The sequence below is a fragment of the Oryx dammah genome, unplaced genomic scaffold (assembly GCF_014754425.2).
Source record: "Oryx dammah isolate SB20612 unplaced genomic scaffold, SCBI_Odam_1.1 HiC_scaffold_26, whole genome shotgun sequence".
Taxonomy (NCBI): Eukaryota; Metazoa; Chordata; class Mammalia; order Artiodactyla; family Bovidae; genus Oryx; species Oryx dammah.
Window position 1 is genome coordinate 51810157 of NW_024070210.1, and position 18151 is coordinate 51828307.

General features: G+C 38.7%; 1 protein-coding gene across 1 annotated transcript in view; it reads left to right on the forward strand.

Moving 5' to 3' along the window:
* FAM81A (family with sequence similarity 81 member A) overlaps positions 1 to 18151 on the forward strand; it is a 60208-nt gene that overhangs the window by 32998 nt on the left and 9059 nt on the right. Inside the window, exons 4-5 of the mRNA XM_040226638.1 lie at positions 9466 to 9595; positions 11174 to 11280. Of these exons, the coding sequence (XP_040082572.1) occupies positions 9466 to 9595; positions 11174 to 11280 (237 nt within the window). The remainder of the gene's footprint in view (positions 1 to 9465; positions 9596 to 11173; positions 11281 to 18151) is intronic.

An 18151-nucleotide genomic window follows, 5' to 3' on the forward strand; every position in this document is an offset into this window, starting at 1 on the left:
GGTGGTGTCATCTGCATATCTGAGGTTATTGATATTTCTCCTGGCTATCTTGATTCCAGCTTGTGCTTCTTCTAGCCCAGTGTTTCTCATGATGTACTCTGCATATAAGTTAAATAAGCAGGGTGACAATATACAGCCTTGACATACTCCTTTTCCTATTTGGAACCAGTCTGTTGTTCCTTCCTCTGCAGTTTTTTGAAAGAGTTTTAGAAGGATAGGCATTAGCTCTTCTCTAAATGTTGGGGTACATTTCTCCTGTGAAGCCATCTGGTCCTGGGCTTCTGTTTTTTTGGGAGATTTTTGATCACAGTTATCACAGTTTCAATTTCAGTGCTTATAATTGTATTGTTCGTAATTTCTATTTCTTCCTGATTCAGTCTTGAAAGATTGAACTTTTCTAAGAATCTGTCCATTTCTCCCAGGTTATCCATTTTATTGCCATATAGTTGTTCACAATAGTCTCTTATAATCCTTTGTATTTCTGCATTGTCTGTTGTAACCTCTCCTGTTTGTTGATTTGATTCTTCTCTCTATTTTCCTGATGAGTCTGGCTAAAGGTTTGTCAATTTTGTTTATCTTCCCAAAGAACCCACTTTTGGTTTTATTAATCTTTACTGTTGTTTCTTTCATTTCTTTTTCATTTATTTCTGCTCTGCTCTTTATGATTTCTTTCCTTCTACTAATTTTTTTTCTTCTTTTCTAGTTGTTTTAGGTGTAAAGTTAGGTTGGCTAGTTGATGTTTTTCTTGTTTCTTGAGGTAGGATTATATTGCTATAAACGTCCCTCTTAGAACTGCTTTTGCTGCATCCCATAGGTTTTGAGTTGTCTTGTTTTCATTGTCATTTGTTTCTAGAAATATTTTGATTTCCCTTTTGATTTCTTCAGTAACCTGTTGGTTGTTTAGCAACATATTGTTTAATCTCCATGTGTTTGTGTTTCTTTCAGTTTTTTCCTTGTAATTGATACCTAGTCTCATAGCGTTGTGGTCAGCGAAGATGCTTAACACGATTTCAATTTTCTTAAATTTACTGAGATTTGATTTGTGACCCAAGATGCGGTCTATCCTGGAGAATGTTCCATGTGCACTTGAGAAGAAGGTGTATTCTTCTGCATTTGGATGGAATGTCCTGAAGATATTAATGAGATCCATCTCATCTAATGTGTCATTGAAGACTTGTGTTTCCTTATTAATTTTCTGTTTTGATGATCTGTCCATTGGTGTGAGTTGGGTGTTAAAAGTCTCCTACTATTATTGTGTTACTGTCAATTTCTCTTTTTATGTCTGTTAGTATTTGTCTTATATACTGAGGTGCTCCTATATCATGAACCCCTTTTATTAATGTTGAATTATTTTCTAATATAGATATATCCCAAGGCTCTCTTACAAAATGCAGTGAAAACATGGGAACAGACCAAAATTTACACAAAGGGGACAAACAAGTTGTAGAACAATAATAAGGTCTTCTCAGGATGATATAGGATGTTTCTCTCTGTTTCTACTCCGGTCTCTCACCTCCTTTTTTCTTTTTTTTTTTTTTAGACTTTTTATTTTGTATTGGCATATAGCTGATTAAAGGGCTTCCCCAGTGGCTCAGCATTAGAGAATCCGCCTGCAATGCAAGAGATGTGCGTTCAATCCCTGGGTCAGGAAGGTCCCTGGAGGAGGGCATGGTAACCCACTTCAGTATTCTTGCCTGGAGAATCCTATGGATGGAGGAGCCCGGCTACAGTCCATAGCGTCACAGAGTTGGACATGACTGAAGTGACTGAGCACGCACGTAGCCTATTAATAATGTTGTGATAGTTTCAGGTGAACAGTGAAGGGACTCAGCCATACATACATATCATAAAACCTCTTGATAATGCCAATATTTTGTTAGGCCATAACACCCATATTAGAAGCTTAGATTATGATACAGTAGTCCCAAGGGAATACACCCCAAGACTCCCAGTGGGTGCCTGAAACTGGGGATAGCACTGAAGCCTCCCTATATATATACTATGTTTTTTCCTATATACTTATCCCTGCGAGAAAGTTTAATTTATAACTTAGGCAAAATAAGAGATTAACAATAATTAATAATAAAATAGAATAATTATAAGAGTTTACTGTAAAAAATATTGTATGAATGTGGTCTCTCTCTCAGAGTATCTTATTGTAGTGTATTTACCTTTGGAAGGTTGTGAGATTATAAAATGCCTATGTGAAGAGATGAAGTAAAATGAATGACTTAGGCATTCTGTAAGTGTCATTGCTTTTTAAATGCCATATGCTACCATGTCACAAGCTGTAAGAGAAGATCTGCCTAAGCATGAAACTCAAGTCATGTCTGTGGTTAGACATTTGGGACTCTGTTCTGGACTTTTAACCACCTCCTTGCCATCATTGATCAGACAGCCAAGTGATAGAGTCATTCTGCCACCTAACTGCCACAGCCAAGAGCTGTACCTGGAAGACAGCTGTCCAGAGACCCCAAAAGGGAAATTTTGGAATGAATACATTAGCAGTTCATCTATAATATTACATCAAGATAAAACAGGACAACTGGTTGGAATTCAGTGCAGGTTCTTGTTTAACTAAATCTATTGAGTCATGCCTACAGCTACATGTGAGCCTCAAGACTGCCTTTTATGATGTGTGTTTTTTGAGAAGAAAGGAAGGGGGCTTCCCTGGTGGTCCATTGGTTAAGAGTCTGCCTGCCAGTGCAGGGGACACAGGTTTGATCCCTGGTTCAGGAAGACATACTATTCCGTCACTTGTTTCTTCATGGCAGTATTTTGTGGGCCTCCTTCCAGTATGCACATGACCTAACTGACTTTTTAATTAAATATGGGATATTCTGTTCCATGTATGTATCATAATTTAATATATTTAGCCACTCCTGTATTAATGGAAATGTGTGTTGTAGCTCCGATACTTTGACCACCTGATGTGAAGAGCTGACTCATTGGAAAAGATCCTGATGCTGGGAAAGATTGAGGGCAGGAGGAGAAGGGGGAGACAGAGGATGAGATGGTTGGATGGTATCATTGACTCAATGGACATGAGTTTGAGCAAGCTCTGGGAGATGATGGACAGGGAAGCCTGGTGTGCTGCAGTCCATGGGGTTGCAAAGAGTCAGACATGACTGAGTGACTGAACAACAACAATGTTGTAGTGTTTGTGTTTCCAAGTGAGACAAAATATGGAAGCCAAGCTATAGCTAGTGCAAATCTGTGAGCCATGGCTTTAGGATCATTTTGAGACCTTTTCAAGTAACTTATTTAAACATAGTCTGTCCCTTGAACTGCTTTATGAAGATGATAAACTTGTATGATGTAAATTTCCATCTGACAAATTTCCATCCAATAAGCTGTTATTTGAATTGGAAAATAATATTTGTGTATTTCATGGTAATTTAAAAATTCAGATTTCTCTAAATATAATTTAGATAATGTTTTGCTTAAAAATTTTGAGCTCAAAAGTAAAAAGAAGGGTCTGTATTTGATATTGTTTTTTAGGCATCATTTGTGAGTGGGATGATTTTGAGGACTAAATGAACTAATATTTAGTTCATGCATAAGTCCGTGTTTAATTCATGCATAATATTATGCATCTTGGACAGTGCATGGTACGTAGTAAATATTCCTTATAGTCATTCATTGGCAAGTATTTATTGAGCCCCTACTACAAGCAAGGCAATGTGCTCAGCACTGGGGTTTTAGTGATAGAAAAGGCAGTTGCCCTTCTTCCTTAAATGTAGTTTATATTCCTTCTAATAGGAGAGATAGACATTAAGCAAATTATTGCAAAATAATTATTTCTTTTACTTATGATTCTGGTTTATAGATTTGGGGGGAGTTTCTGTAGAAATGATCATATCATCTGCATATATTGGCAGTTTAATTTCTTCTTTTCTGATCCTCATATCCTTAGTCTCTCTTTTTTGTCATCTTGTACTGGGTAAAATCTTCAGTACAGTTCATTAGAAATTTAACAAGGAGCATCTTTCTCTTGTTTTCAACTTTAATGAGAATACTTCCAGAGTTTTTCCATTTTTTGGATGATGATTAATCATGGATTCATCAAATTTGGGAAGTTTTCTTGCACTCCAGATTTACTAAGACTCTTTATAATTTGTATCGAGTTTTCTCAATAGTTTTTGCATCTATTCAAATCACAGATTTCTCTCTTAATCTGTTAATGTAAATTTAGCAAGGTGGTTACTAATATTAAAGTACAAAGATCAGTTTCTTTACTATAAACCAATAGGAGACAACTAGAAAACATACTTAAAATGACGATGTTATTTAAACTAAAATCAGGGAATGTGTAATAACTAGGCATATATCTAACAAAAATTGTTCAAGACTTCTTGAAAATTAAAAAAAATGGTTAAGAAATAATAAGAAAACATAAATAAATAGAAACAGGTATTATATTCAAGGGTAGGAAGTCTTTAATATCTTTAAAAATATCAGTTTTCACAAATTAATCTTCAGAATCAGTGAAATTCCAATTAGATTCCAGAGTTTTATGGAGAAACTTGATAAGATGATCCTAATGTTTGTACATCAGTTAAAAGTCAGAAATACTCAAGATACTTATGAAGATGACCAAAGAGGGGAGAATTGCCCTACTAGATACCAAGACTTGCTATGAAACTGTAGTTATTAAGATGTTATGTTGGTGGCTTAGGGATAGAGAAATTGAACAGTGGAATAGGATAGAAAGTCCAGAATTGAATCACACATGTATGGGACTTTGATATATGTCATAGACGGCATAGCAGATCCGTGGAGAAAGGAGAGACTGTTAAGTAAATGGAGCTAGAAAATTTATCCATTTCAAAAAAGATTCATTTTTTCCCTATCTCATATCAGATATAAAATCACCTCCAGATGAGTAAAGGACTTAAATACTAAACATAAGACTTAAAACTTAATACAAACATACAGAGAAATATCTTTTAGACCTTTTGGTAGGGGAGGATTTCTTCTTGATATAGAAGGCATTGAGAAGTTATTTAAAGTGTTGCTCACCATTCTTAAATAAGAAAATGAGAAGTTACAAATGGAGGAAGACATTGTATAGTAAAAAGTTGTGTCAAGAATATATGTACAAGTTGAGAATAATGCAAACAATCCAGTGTAACAGTGGGTAAGAGACATGAACTGACATCAAAGAAGAAATACACATGGCCAATAAGCATGTGAGGAGATTCAGTAGCATTGGTTGATATTGAAATAAAAATTTCAAAAAGCAGCAATATATGCTTTCTCACTCCCAGTAGATTGGCATCTAAAATATCCAAAAATGCCAAGCGTTAGAGAGGGTGTAGGTGCACAAGATCTCTTACCTATTGTTAGTGGGAGTATAAACTAGTGAGGGCTGATATTACCTCTCAGTGCTGCATATCCACATACTTTGAGATCCATCAGTTTATGCCCAAGATAACTTGTACCACAGGAGGGTATGTTCATAGCAGCATTGTTGGAAATAGCAAAGTCTTGCAATACCCAAAGTGCCCATTAGTGGAAGTTTGGAAAATAAATTGTAACAAACAATAGAATGTTATTTTGTAGTTAAAATGAATAACTACTGTACTGTTTAACAATATAGTTGAAGCTTAGCAATAAGTGAAAACAATAAGTATCAAAATATTACATATGACATAATGGCTTTTGTAACAATTGAATTCAACTAATACACACATACACATACTTTTAAGAAATATATATGTGTGCTACTGCTGCTAAGTCGCTTCAGTCGTGTCCGACTCTGTGTGACCTCATAGACGGCAGCCCACCAGGCTCCGCTGTCCCTGGGATTCTCCAGGCAAGAACACTGGAGTGGGTTGCCATTTCCTTCTCCAATGCATGAAAGTGAAAAGTGAAAGGGAAGTTGCTCAGTCATGTCCAACTCTTAGCGACCCCATGGACTGCAGCCTACCAGGCTCCTCCATCCATGGGATTTTCTAGGCAAGAGTATAGGAGTGGGTTGCCACTGCCTTCTTCACAATATATATGTGTATATATATATTAATACATAAACAGACATGTATATGTGTGTGCAATACAGTCTTAAAAGGAGAACAAGGGAATGATGACACAGGATTTAAAATAGGAACAGTTATTTAAAAATAATTAACTGAATAAAGTGAGCCGTGAATAAAGTGAGCAGCAGATGGTGATTGCAGCCATGAAATTAAAAGATTCTTGTTCCTTGGAAGAAAAGTTATGACCAACCTAGTCAGCATATTAAAAAGCAGACCTTTGCCAACAAAGGTCTGTCTAGTCAAAGCTATGGTTTTTCTAGTAGTCATGTATGGATGTGAGAGTTGCACGTGAGAGTTGGACCATAAAGCAGGCTGAGCACTGAAGAATTGATGCTTTTGAACTATGGCGTTGGAGAAGATTCTTGAGAGTCCATTGACCTGCAAGGAGATCAAACCAGTTAATCCTAAAGGAAATCAGTCCTGAATATTCATTGGCAGGGCTGATGCTTAAGCTGAAACTCCAATACTTTGGCCACCTGATGTGAAGAGACAACTTATTAGAAAAGGCTCTGATGCTGGGAAAGATTGAAGGCAGGAGGAGAAGGGGACAACAGAGGATAAGATGGTTGGATGGCATCACAGACTCAATGGACATAAGTTTGAGCAAGGTCTAGAAGTTGGTGAAGGACAGGGAAGCCTGGCATGGTGCAGTCCTTGGGGTCGCAAAGAGACAGACACAACTGAGAGACTGGACAATAACAGCAAGTAGAAAATGATAATAATAGTGGTAGTAATAGTAATAATAATAAATTTTAAGAAGTTCAGCAAAAGAAAAAAGTGGGGTATCCGGAAAGTGTTTAATTGCTATACCTGATCTCCAGGAAGGGTTCAGTAAGGAAGTGACTATTGTGCTTAGCTTGAGGGATGTATAGTACCTAGTCAGGTGATAAGGTCAAGGAAGAAGACTTCATCCAGAGAGAACAGCCTGGGTGAAGGCCTTAAAGTGGGGAAGAAGTGAAGTAAGTTCAAAGGCCTGCAATGTAATGGTGTGGCTGAGTACAGAGGAAAAAAGGGACAGAATATATAAGATGATGCAGGGAGGTAGGTGGCTTGGGACTTACTCTTTCTAAGCATTTTGAAGGATTTTGGTTTTATCCTAGAAAAGCAGAAAATTGTACAAAGAATTTATTCAGAATTTAGTTTGATTTTTCTTTGCTCACACTTTTGTTTCTTTGGGGTTAATACCTAGATTGCAGGGTACATCAAAATATATTCATGTTTCAAGATTTGGAGTATATACTGCCAAGTTGCCCTCAAGAAAATTTGTAAAATTTACTATTCCACCTGCAATGTGTGATGTAGCTTAATTCTACAAACTCCAATGTTGGGCAGTAAATGTTAAAAATATTTCCAATATAGATGGATAGTGACATGATTGCTGCTTTGTGTCTATTTCATTATGACTATTGAAATTTACACATGTCTATATGCAGTTTTCAGATTGTGTTTCAAAATATTAAAAATATTTTCATCAATATTAAAATTTTTATCCTAATACATTTTCTGTTATTTCCAAAGAGGATTATAGCACTTTAATCAAATGATTAAGCTAAACAGGTTGTTCAACTTAGAGAAAATGTGAGTCATTACCAAGTAAAATCTCAAGAAGTTTGAAGTAATTGAGCTAGTAGCTTACTTCTTTCAGAGTCTACAAAAAATTAAATTTTCCAAAAATTTTCTCAGTTTGTTGTTTCTTGCATCCTCCTCCTTCTCTCTGGGTGTTCTTTTCTTCTTACTGAAGCACATTATTTAATGACTTTTTCAGTATGAGTGTGTGGGCGATGCATTTCTTAATCTTTGTATGTCTGAAATGTCTTTATTTTGCACTTATTCTTGGATAATAGATTTGTTCCCCACAGTCCATAGAAGCTGTTTCTCCAATATCTTCTGATATTCATTGTCTTCTGGTATCTATTGTGTGCTATCAATCTTATAGTCAGTCAAAAAAATCATTTTGTCTTTGGTCTCTGGTAGCTTTTAAGCTTTTATCTTTATCTTGGGTTATAGGAATTTCACCATGATCTGTTTAGTTTTGCTTATGCCACTTGGTATTCACTGAATACTTTAAAACTCATGTCTTTCTTCAGTCTTAGAAAATCTACAGCACTCACACCTGAAATATTGCTTCTTTGCCATTCTCTCCATTTTTTTAAAAAATTCTTCAACCTCCCTTTGACTTATGTTAGCATCTCTTTATTTGTCCTCTCTCTTTCTTCACTATTTCTTCATGTTTTGCATCTCTGTCTGGCTTTGGTGCATTCTGAGCAGGCTCCTTGCTACTTTCTTATAATTCATTGATTTTATCTTCAATCATGTTTAGTCTAGAGTTTGTCAGGTCTACTAAGAAAATTTTAGCTTATTTTTAGGATTTCTAATTTTCTTCTCTTAACCGCTTGTTCTTTTTTTAAATCTCTACCTAAAAAAAAAAAATAAGAGTTCTCGTGATGGATGTTAATCTCTCTTTCATTTTTGAGTACCTAACATGTATGTATTTTAAGCTCATTTGATCCGAGGCCATACATGTGAGTTGAAGGAAAGCTGGCAGTAGTAAGAACAGAAGCCACGGGAGTCCAGGCTCACGTAATTTACTTCTGCCTTTAGGACCATTAGGCTTGATGTCTACGTATTCCTTCCCCTCCAAGATAGCGTCCTGCACACGTGCCCACATCTGTGGCTTGGTGTTCGCAATGGGCTGCCCAGATTGCCTGGTCCCCCAGTGACCCCTGCTTAGGCATGTCGTTTCTACTGGAGCCCAGTAGCAAGCTGGCGGGTCCTTCTTAATGCAGGAATGATTGTGTTGGAACAGGACATGACTTTGCTCTCAATTCCTAGGAGGTCATTCTGTGACTCTCCTATTAGGGTTTGACAGAGGCTTCATAGCCCAGATTACCACAGATACTTTGCATACCTTTAGAACTGCCGAGTCATAAGGCTCAAGGGCAGAGTACCTGGGACCAGCTGCAGAACTTTCCCTTGCTCTGGAGCACACTCAAAGCACATAGCCTTACAGGTGGTTTGGTAAAATGGGAATAGTGCTTTCAGATGTGGTAGAAGTTGCCTCCAAAATCCAGAGGCCCTGAACTTGAGAGGTGGAGGGGGCACTGTAGAGTGACAGGCCACATCTGGCTCACTCTGTAAGCTTTTGTTCCTGGGCTCTCACTGCATATTCAGTTTTGTACTGATGAGCATTGTAAAGCCTTTGTTTTGTTAATGGTTACATCTCTAGTCTTACTGAGCAACATCCCTGTGGTTTAACTTAAAAACCATAATGTGAGCAGCTCTCTAAATTCATCCAAATCTCTGTTAAAAGGGATGATTCATAGTGTAGTTTCTCTGAGTGGGATCATGCACTTTATAGTATGCAAGGAAGCTTCAGCGCATGTTTTAAAACTTTGATAAGAATTTCCTTTGTTGTTTATCTGGATAGATGTGACGCCAGCATAGCCAGACTCTCTGCCGAGCACAAAACAACCTATGAGGGCCTCCAGCACTTGAACAAAGAACAGCAAGCTGCCAAACTCATCTTGGAAACAAAAATCAAAGACGCAGAGGGACAGGTATGACCTGTTTCAGGTAGCTTTTTTCTTAGGTAGCTTTTTGAAAGTGGGTATTTGTTCTTATCTAAGAATAACATGGGTTTAATTATTTCCTGCAGGAGAAACTAGTCAGGGCACTCAGCATAAGCATCCCTCTTCTTCCTCCTTCTATTTCACTGGAGTGGCCCTTTGTAAGAATGCAACCAAAATGCCAAGATTTGTCAGTACACTCCTAATTTTAAGTATTCTTTTCCCTCATTCTTCAAACAATATGTTCCAGAAATTCTAACTTATATCTCCAAAACCGTGTCTTAGACAGATAAGTGATAAAAGTGTTGTTTTACAGGCTTTTACAGGCCACTAATCCCAATTTTGGATTCAGGAAATAGTTTATTCATAGGATTTATGGGCTGCCTCATCACACAGTTTGTATATGGGGAAAGCTAGAGGGTTGGCTAGCTATTAAATTTCAGAGTATTCCACCTTGCAATTCACAGGTTAATTTCTTAAAGCAAAATTCTTGGCATTTCACAGTTTGTTTTTTGGCTACTTAGAAGTTTTCCTTTGCCATAATGGGGCCTGTCTTCTAGGACTTTCTCTGCAATGTCTGTTTTACTTGCTGTTCTTCATTTGAAGAGAGACCACTCCAGTATTCTTGCCTGGAGAATTCCACTTCATGGTTTTATAATAATTAATTTTTTTTTTACAGAAACAGCTTTGGATCCTTATTGGAGGCAGCTAGGATACAAATATGTCTAATCCAATAAATTGACTAAGTACCCCCTTTTATTAGAATGAAAAAAAAGAAAAAGTGTTAGTTGCTTAATCATGTCTGACTTTTTGCGACCCCATGGACTGTAGCCCACCAGGCTTCTCTGTCGATGGGGATTCTGCAGGCAAGAATGTTGGAGTGGTTTGCTATGCCCTCCTCCAGGGGATCTTTCCAACTCAGGGATTGAACCTGCATCTCTTACATGCCAATGCCAACAACCTTGGCAGGTGGGTTCTTTACCACTAGCCTCACCTGGGAAGCTGAAAAATTATGTTTCCTGATAACTTAACCTGCATCTGGAGGTAAATCTGAGACCTAATGGGTTTTGTAAGTGATAAAAATCCCATCCTTTATGACTAGTAGCCACACTAAGGGTAGAAATTCCAAGGTAAAAATGACTTCTATTTTGTGCCAGCAGGGGGAAGTCTTGGTCCTGGGCAGGAGCTGGGCTTGCTCAACAGGGATCTGTAGTTGAGTGCTCACTGCATGATGAATATTTTGGCAGTACTGCTGGTCTTCATTTTTTTTTTTGGCTATGTCCTGCAGCCTGTTGGGATCTCAGTTCCCTGACCAAAGATTGAACCTGGACCACAGCAGTGAAAGCCCAGAATCTTAACCCCTAGGCCACCAGGAAACTCCCCTGGTCTTGATTTTTGATGGGTGTGTATAAAAGAATTAGAAGTGGAGAGATTAGGTGGACTCCTAAATGAATTTATTACATCAGATTGAATTTAATGCCATGGACGAGAATACATGTCACTAATGTTTTCTGAAATTACCTCTGAAAAGGTTTGATGTGGTATTTACAAGTGAAGTTTCTTTTCCAGATCTCTCAGCTTTTAAACAGAGTGGACTTATCAATATCAGAGCAAAGCACCAAACTGAAGATGTCCCACAGAGATAGTAACCACCAGCTTCAGCTTTTGGATACTAAGTGAGTAATCAACTTAGAAAAATCTGTTTTGGTTGATGTTCTTTATACTACAATTTTTTCCCCTTTTGGTTTTTATTTATTGTACAAAGTGAAAACCGTAATGGAAGTTCACAGGGAAAGTTTCCTTGTAGCCTGTTACCACTTTACCTTCCTAATTATTGTTTTTAGTGACTGGATAATAATCCATCTATTCATCCAATAAATATTTCTGGGCCTAGATGAACATGACCTGGGTGCTGAGAATCTGAAGAAGAATAGGCTTTGTTCTTACCCTTGTGGAGCTGATAGTCTAGGGAGCTGATGAATGTTAATGGAATAATCACTTGAATGAGTGCATGCTATGTTATTACTAAATGGTGATACATGCTTTGAAGGAAAGGTACATGATTGCGGCAGGCTGATTAGTGGTTCCTGCAAATATCACCATGTTCTAATTCCTGTGAATATGTTATGGCATTGTTGTTGTTCCGTCACTCAACCATTCCAACTCTTTGTGACCCCATGGACTGCAGCATGCCAGGCTTCCCTATTCTTCACCGTCTCCCAGAGCTTGCTCAAACTCATGTCCATTGAGTTGGTGATGTCATTCAACCATCTTATCCTCTGTCGTCCCCTTCTCCTGCTTTCAATCTTTCCCAGCATCAGGGTCTTTTCCAATGAGTCAGTTCTTCACATCAGGTGGCCAAAGTATTGAAACTTCAGTTTTAGCATCAGTCCTTCCAGTGAATATTCAGGATTGATTTCCTTTGGGATTGACTGGTTTGATCTCCTTGCAGTTGTAGGGACTCTCAAGAGTCTTCTCCAACACCACAGTTTGAAAGCATCAATTCTTTGCAGTCAGCTTCTTTATGGTCCAACTCTCACATCCATACATGACTACTGGAAAAATCATAGCTTTGTCTATACAGACCTTTGTCAGCAAAATAATGTCTCTGCTTTTTAATATGCTGTCTAGTTTTGTCATAGCTTTTCTTCCAAGGAGCAAGCATCTTTTAATTTCATGGCTGCCGTCACCATCCACGGTGATTTTGGAGCCCAAGAAAATAAAGTCTGTTACTGTTTCCTTTGTTTCCCAATCTATTTTCCATGAAGTGATGGATCAGATGCCATGATCTTTGGTTTTTAAATGTTGAGTTTTAAGCCAACTTTTTCACTCTCGTCTTTCACTTTCATCAAGAAGCTCTTTAGTTCTTTTTCGCTTTCTGCCATAAGTGTGGTGTCATCTGCATATCTGAGGTTATTGATATTTCTCCAGCAATTTTGATTCCAGCTTGTGCTTCATCCAGTCCAGCATTTTTCATGATGTACTCTACATATAAATTAAATAAACAGGGTTACAATATACAGCCTTGATGTACTCCTTTCCCAATGTGGAACTGGCCTGTTGTTCCATGTCCAGTTCTAACTGTTGCTTCCTGACCTGCATACAGATTTCTCAAGAGGCAGGTCAGGTGGTCTGGTATTCCCATCTGTTTAAGAATTTTCCACAGTTTGTTGTGAATCATACAGTCAAAGGCTTTAGCATTACCAATGAAGCAGAAGTAGATGTTTTTCTGGAATTCTCTTGCTTTTTCGATGATCCAGTAGATGTTGGCAATTTGATCTCTGGTTCCTCTGCCTTTTCTAAATCCAGCTTGAACATCTGGCAGTTCTCAGTTCATGTACTGGTGAAGCCTAGCTTGGAGAATTTTGAGCATTATTTTTCTAGCATGTGAAATGAGTGCAATTGTGTAGTAGTTTGTACATTCTTTGCCATTGCCCTTCTTTGGGACTGGAATGAAAACTGACCTTTTCCAGTCCTGTGACCATTGCTGAGTTATGGCACATTAAATGGCAAATAGGAACTTTGCAAATGTGATTAAATTAAGGATCTTAAGATGAGTAATGTTATCTGAATCATCATTATTGATGTAATCTCCAGAGTCCCTGTAAGACGGAGGCAGGAGGGTCAGAATCAGGAGAGAAGGCCATGTGACAATGAAAGTGGAGATTGTAGTGTGATGTGCTTTGAAGGTGGGGAAGGGGGCCACAAGCCACGGAAGACAGGCAGTCACTAGAAGCTGAAAAAAGCAAGGGAATGATTCTCCCCTCAGACCCTTCAGAAGGGACCACCTCCACTCACAGCCCAACTTGAGTCCAGTGAGACTGAATTTAGACTTCTGGCCTTCAGGACCAAAAGGGAATAAACGTGTTGTTTTAAGCCACCAAGTGTATGGTGATCTGTCACAACAGCTGGGGGAAATGAGTACAGTAGTGCTGCTGGGGTTAGTGGCAGAGGCCTGGTTGTAGGGCCTTCCTGAGGAGGCAGTGTTCTGATCTGAGTGAGAGCTGAAGAATGAATGGCATTCACTAGCCCTTGGACTACAAGGAGATCAAACCCATCAATCCTAAAGGAAGTCAATCCTGAATATTCATTGTAAGGACTGATGCTGAAGCTGAAGCTCCAGTACGTTGGCCACCTGAAGTGAAAAGCCAACTCATTGGAAAAGACCGTGATGCTGGGAAGGATTGAAGGCAAAAGGAGAAGGGGGTGGCAGAGGAGGAGATGGTTAGATAGCATCATCAATTCAATGGACAGAGTTTAAGCAAATTCTAGGAGTCAGTGGAGGACAGAGGAGCCTGGCATGCTATAGTCCATAGGGTCGCAAAGAGCTGGGTTTGACTTAGCGACTGAACAACAAAGTAAACAGTGCGGTGAGGACCCAGGAGATGGAAGAGCCTGTTGTGTGAGAAGTGTGACGTGAAGGATATGCACAGTGTAGAAGGGGCTGGGTCAGGGCCTGAGGGTGGGGAATGAGGCTAGAGAGGAGGCAGGCCAGCGTACAGGACTTTACACAGTCAGGACTTCCTGTTTCTTTCCCTAGAGCAATAAGAAGCCATTGAAGGATTTTAAGCAGGTAGGGTGATATAGTCAGTTTATGTTATCTTATTTTATTTTTTTTACTGTATGGATTTTTATTTTAGTTTATTTTTTGCTTTACAATACTGTATTGGTTTTGCCATACATTGACATGAATCAGCCACGGGTACACATGAGTTCCCAATCCTGAACCCCCCTCCCCCCTCCCACCCCATATCATCTCTCTGGATCATCATTGAAAGAGACACGTGTACCCCAATGTTCATTGCAGCACTGTTTATAATAGCCAGGACATGGAAACAACCTAGATGTCCATCAGCAGATGAATGGATAAGAAAGCTGTGGTACATATACACAATGGAGTATTACTCAGCCATTAAAAAGAATACATTTGAATCAGTTCCAATGAGGTGGATGAAACTGGAGCCAATTATACAGAGTGAAGTAAGCCAGAAAGAAAAACACCAAATACAGTATACTAACACATATATATGGAATTTAGAAAGATGGTAATGATAACCCTCTATGCGAGACAGCAAAAGAGACACAGATGTATGGAATGGACTTTTAGACTCTATGTTATTTTTTTAAATGGTCTTGATTGCAGTTGGAAGATGGATCACAAGGGCTGAAGCCGAGTTGTGGATTGGGGGCACTGTAGGCATTTAGATGAGAGAGGTCTGTGTTGGGGGGAAGCTGAGCTGTCTCGTTAGGACTCTGTATGGTGTTATACTTTGCATTGTGTTTCAGTGACACTTTAAACTGGATTTGCCCCTGGTGAAACTCATCTGCTGCTCTTTGCTCAATCATAGAACCATATACTTTTCCCTGTCATGAGTCTTCATAAGCTTGGCAAATTTCCTGCCAAAGCAGAGCCCATTGTGGCCATATATGTTTGTTTATGTATGTTTGTACTTGATGATTATATTTTTCAGAAGCTGACTTTGTTAGAGATTTGTGACAATTTTTTATCATCATTATTTTTATGGCCACACCATGCAGCATATGGTACCTTAGTTCCCTGACTAGGGGTCGAACTCATCACCCCTGCAGTGGAAACACAGAGTCTTAACCACTGCACTGCCAGGGGAAGTCTGGAAATTTTAAATTAAATCATTCTTCTGGTTCTTCTATCTCATTATCTCCGTGCTTAATACCACTTCAAGGTCGTTGATGATTTAACAGGAATTCCTTTACAGAAACCATGTTTCCTTTCCTCTAATTATTTGTATTTATATTATTCCTGAGTTACGTCACTCTTTCTCATAGATCCTACAAGCTTGCCAAGTGCAGAAAGATCTCCTGTCCCCTTCCTTCCATTGTACAGGAAAAAAGTAAACATATTAGTAATTTTTTTTCCTGTGAATTTTCTCCTTAGCAGATATTACTAGTCAGCAGACATGAACATCTTTATTTTTCTCCCTACAACTTAAAGTCCAGAAGTCTAGACACAAAGGCTGTTCACAGAGGAAAGGGTACTAAGCCTGGGGCCTTTGTAGGGGAGAAAGACAGATTAGAGACCCAAAGGTGGAACCCTGGTTGGATGAACTAGGGAAAAAACATACTCTGCAGAGAATTCATAAAGAAACTTACCTGTCTTAGTCTTGATTCTGAGTAGAAGTGTAAAAGATATTCCTAAAACATTCTAAACCACAGTACAACCTTTATGTGGATTTAGACTTAGAATTCACATTACCCAACCACTTTGAAGAAACCAGAATAGATATTTTACCTTAGAATGATCTCTGGTAGTAGCCTAAGATGCCTGGCAGAAGCAAATACAAATATGCAGTCTTCAAGGCTCCCCACAGGCAAGTTAAGTTCTAAGGAACATAAATGTAAATCAGAAATTATAGACCAACACAAGGAAAAAAAAAATCACATAAATAATAAAGTGAGAAGAAACAACAATAAGCAGAATCAGACTCCTAAGTACTGCATATATAGGAATTATTGGATAAAATGGATGTGTGTGTATATATGTATGTATGTGTATGTGTGAGTATTCACACACACTTTTTGAAAATATGACAAAGGAATAAGAGCTTACCAAAAATTAACAGTCAGGGGGATTTCCTGGTAGACCAGTGTTTAGGGCTCTTTGCTCTTGTTGCTGAGGGCCTGGGTTCAATCCCTAGTTGGGGAACTAAAATCCCACAAGCCACATGATGTGGCCAAAAAATAAAAAGTCAGAATTGACAAACAACCAAATTGGGCTTCTAGAAAATATAGTCATTGAAAATAAAACGTAACTTCCCTGACCAGGGGGCCTAACAGTGACCCAGGTGCCTTGGAGTCCAGCCTATAACTCTACCTAGAAGTGGAACCTAGCCTATTACCCCACTTTATTGCTTAGTAGAGCCTTTGGCCTTGCCCTAGCAAGGAACCCAACAAACAACACTTCCTAAAAGCAGAACATACCCTGTGACCCTACCTGACTAGGGAGCCAAGATAGCAATCCCACTTGACCACAAGCAGAGCCTCCAGATTCACTTGACTTCACAGTACAGCTGGTGGCCCTGCCTGATCAGGGATTCTGGCCAGTGACCTTCCTTACCAGTGGTGCACAGTTAGCAGCCTACCCAATTGTGGAGCCTGAAGCCCTATCCTGGGGGTCCAACCACCCTACAGGGAACACAGTGACCCCACTTGACCAGAGGGAATGGCAGAGTTCAGTTAGTGGCTCCATTTGACTGTGCAACCCAGCCAGCAGCCCTGCCTACCCTGGAAGTCCAGCCAGTAGAATCACATGATCACTGAGCCCAGCCAACAGTCTCCCTCCACCTGTACTTCAGAGCATGGGCAATAGCCCTGCCCAGCTAGAGACCTAACAGACAGCTATAGAACATCTCATCCAACAGCAGCAGAATACATATTCTTCTGAAGTACATACCCAACATTCCCAGGATAGATCATATATTAGGCAACAAAATAAGTCTTAAGAAACTAGATTGAAGTCATGTCAAGTAGCTTTTCAAACCAAAGTGCTATGAAACTAAAAATTAATGACAGGAGTAAATTTGAAAAACTCACAAATATGTGGAATTAAACAACACATTCCTAAACAACCAGTGGGTCAAAGAAGATCAAAAGGAAGATTTTTAAAAATCTTGAAACAAATGAAAATGGAAACACAGCATATATAGACTGTAGCCCACCAGGCTTCTCTGTGGAATTCTCCAGGCAAGCATACTGAAGTGGGTTGCCATTCCCTCCTCCAGGGGATCTTCCCAACCCCAGGACTGAATCCAGGTCTCCTGCATTGCAGGCATCTGAGCCACCAGGGAAGTCCACCAAAACTTATGGGATGCCACAGAGGCAGTTCTGTGAGGAAATCTGCAGTGTTAAATCCTTACATTAAGAAAAAAGAAAGACTTTGAATAAACAACCTGACGTTATACCTCAAGGAATTTTAGAAAAAGAACAAATTAAGCCCAAGATAGCAGGAAGAAGGAAATGATTAAGATAGACCAGAAATAAATGAGAGAAGAGTAAACAACAGAAAAAAATTGGGGGAAAATAAAAAAAAGTAATTGTCAAGCCAAACAGACAAAACTTTTCTAGACTAACCAAACAAAAAGAGGGTTCAAATAAATAAAATTATAAATGAAAGAGGAACTATTACAACAGACAACACAGAAATACAGAGGATCATAAGAGACTGCTATGAACAATTGTATGTCAACAAATTGCATAACTTAGAAGAAATGAATAAACTCCTGAAACAAGCTACTAAGACTGAATCATGAAGAAACAGAAAATCTGAACAGGCCAATGATGAGTAAGGAGATTAAATCAACAATCTAAAACATCTCAACAAAGAAAAAGTCTAGGATCAGATAGCTTCATGAGTGAATTCTGTCAAACAATTAAAGAAGAATTAATGCCAATCATTCTCAAACTCTTCCAAAAAGTTGAAGAAAACACTTCCAAACTCATTTTATGAGGAGCATTGTTCTGATAACAAAACCAGATAGACACTACAAGAAAAGAAAATTACTGACCAATATC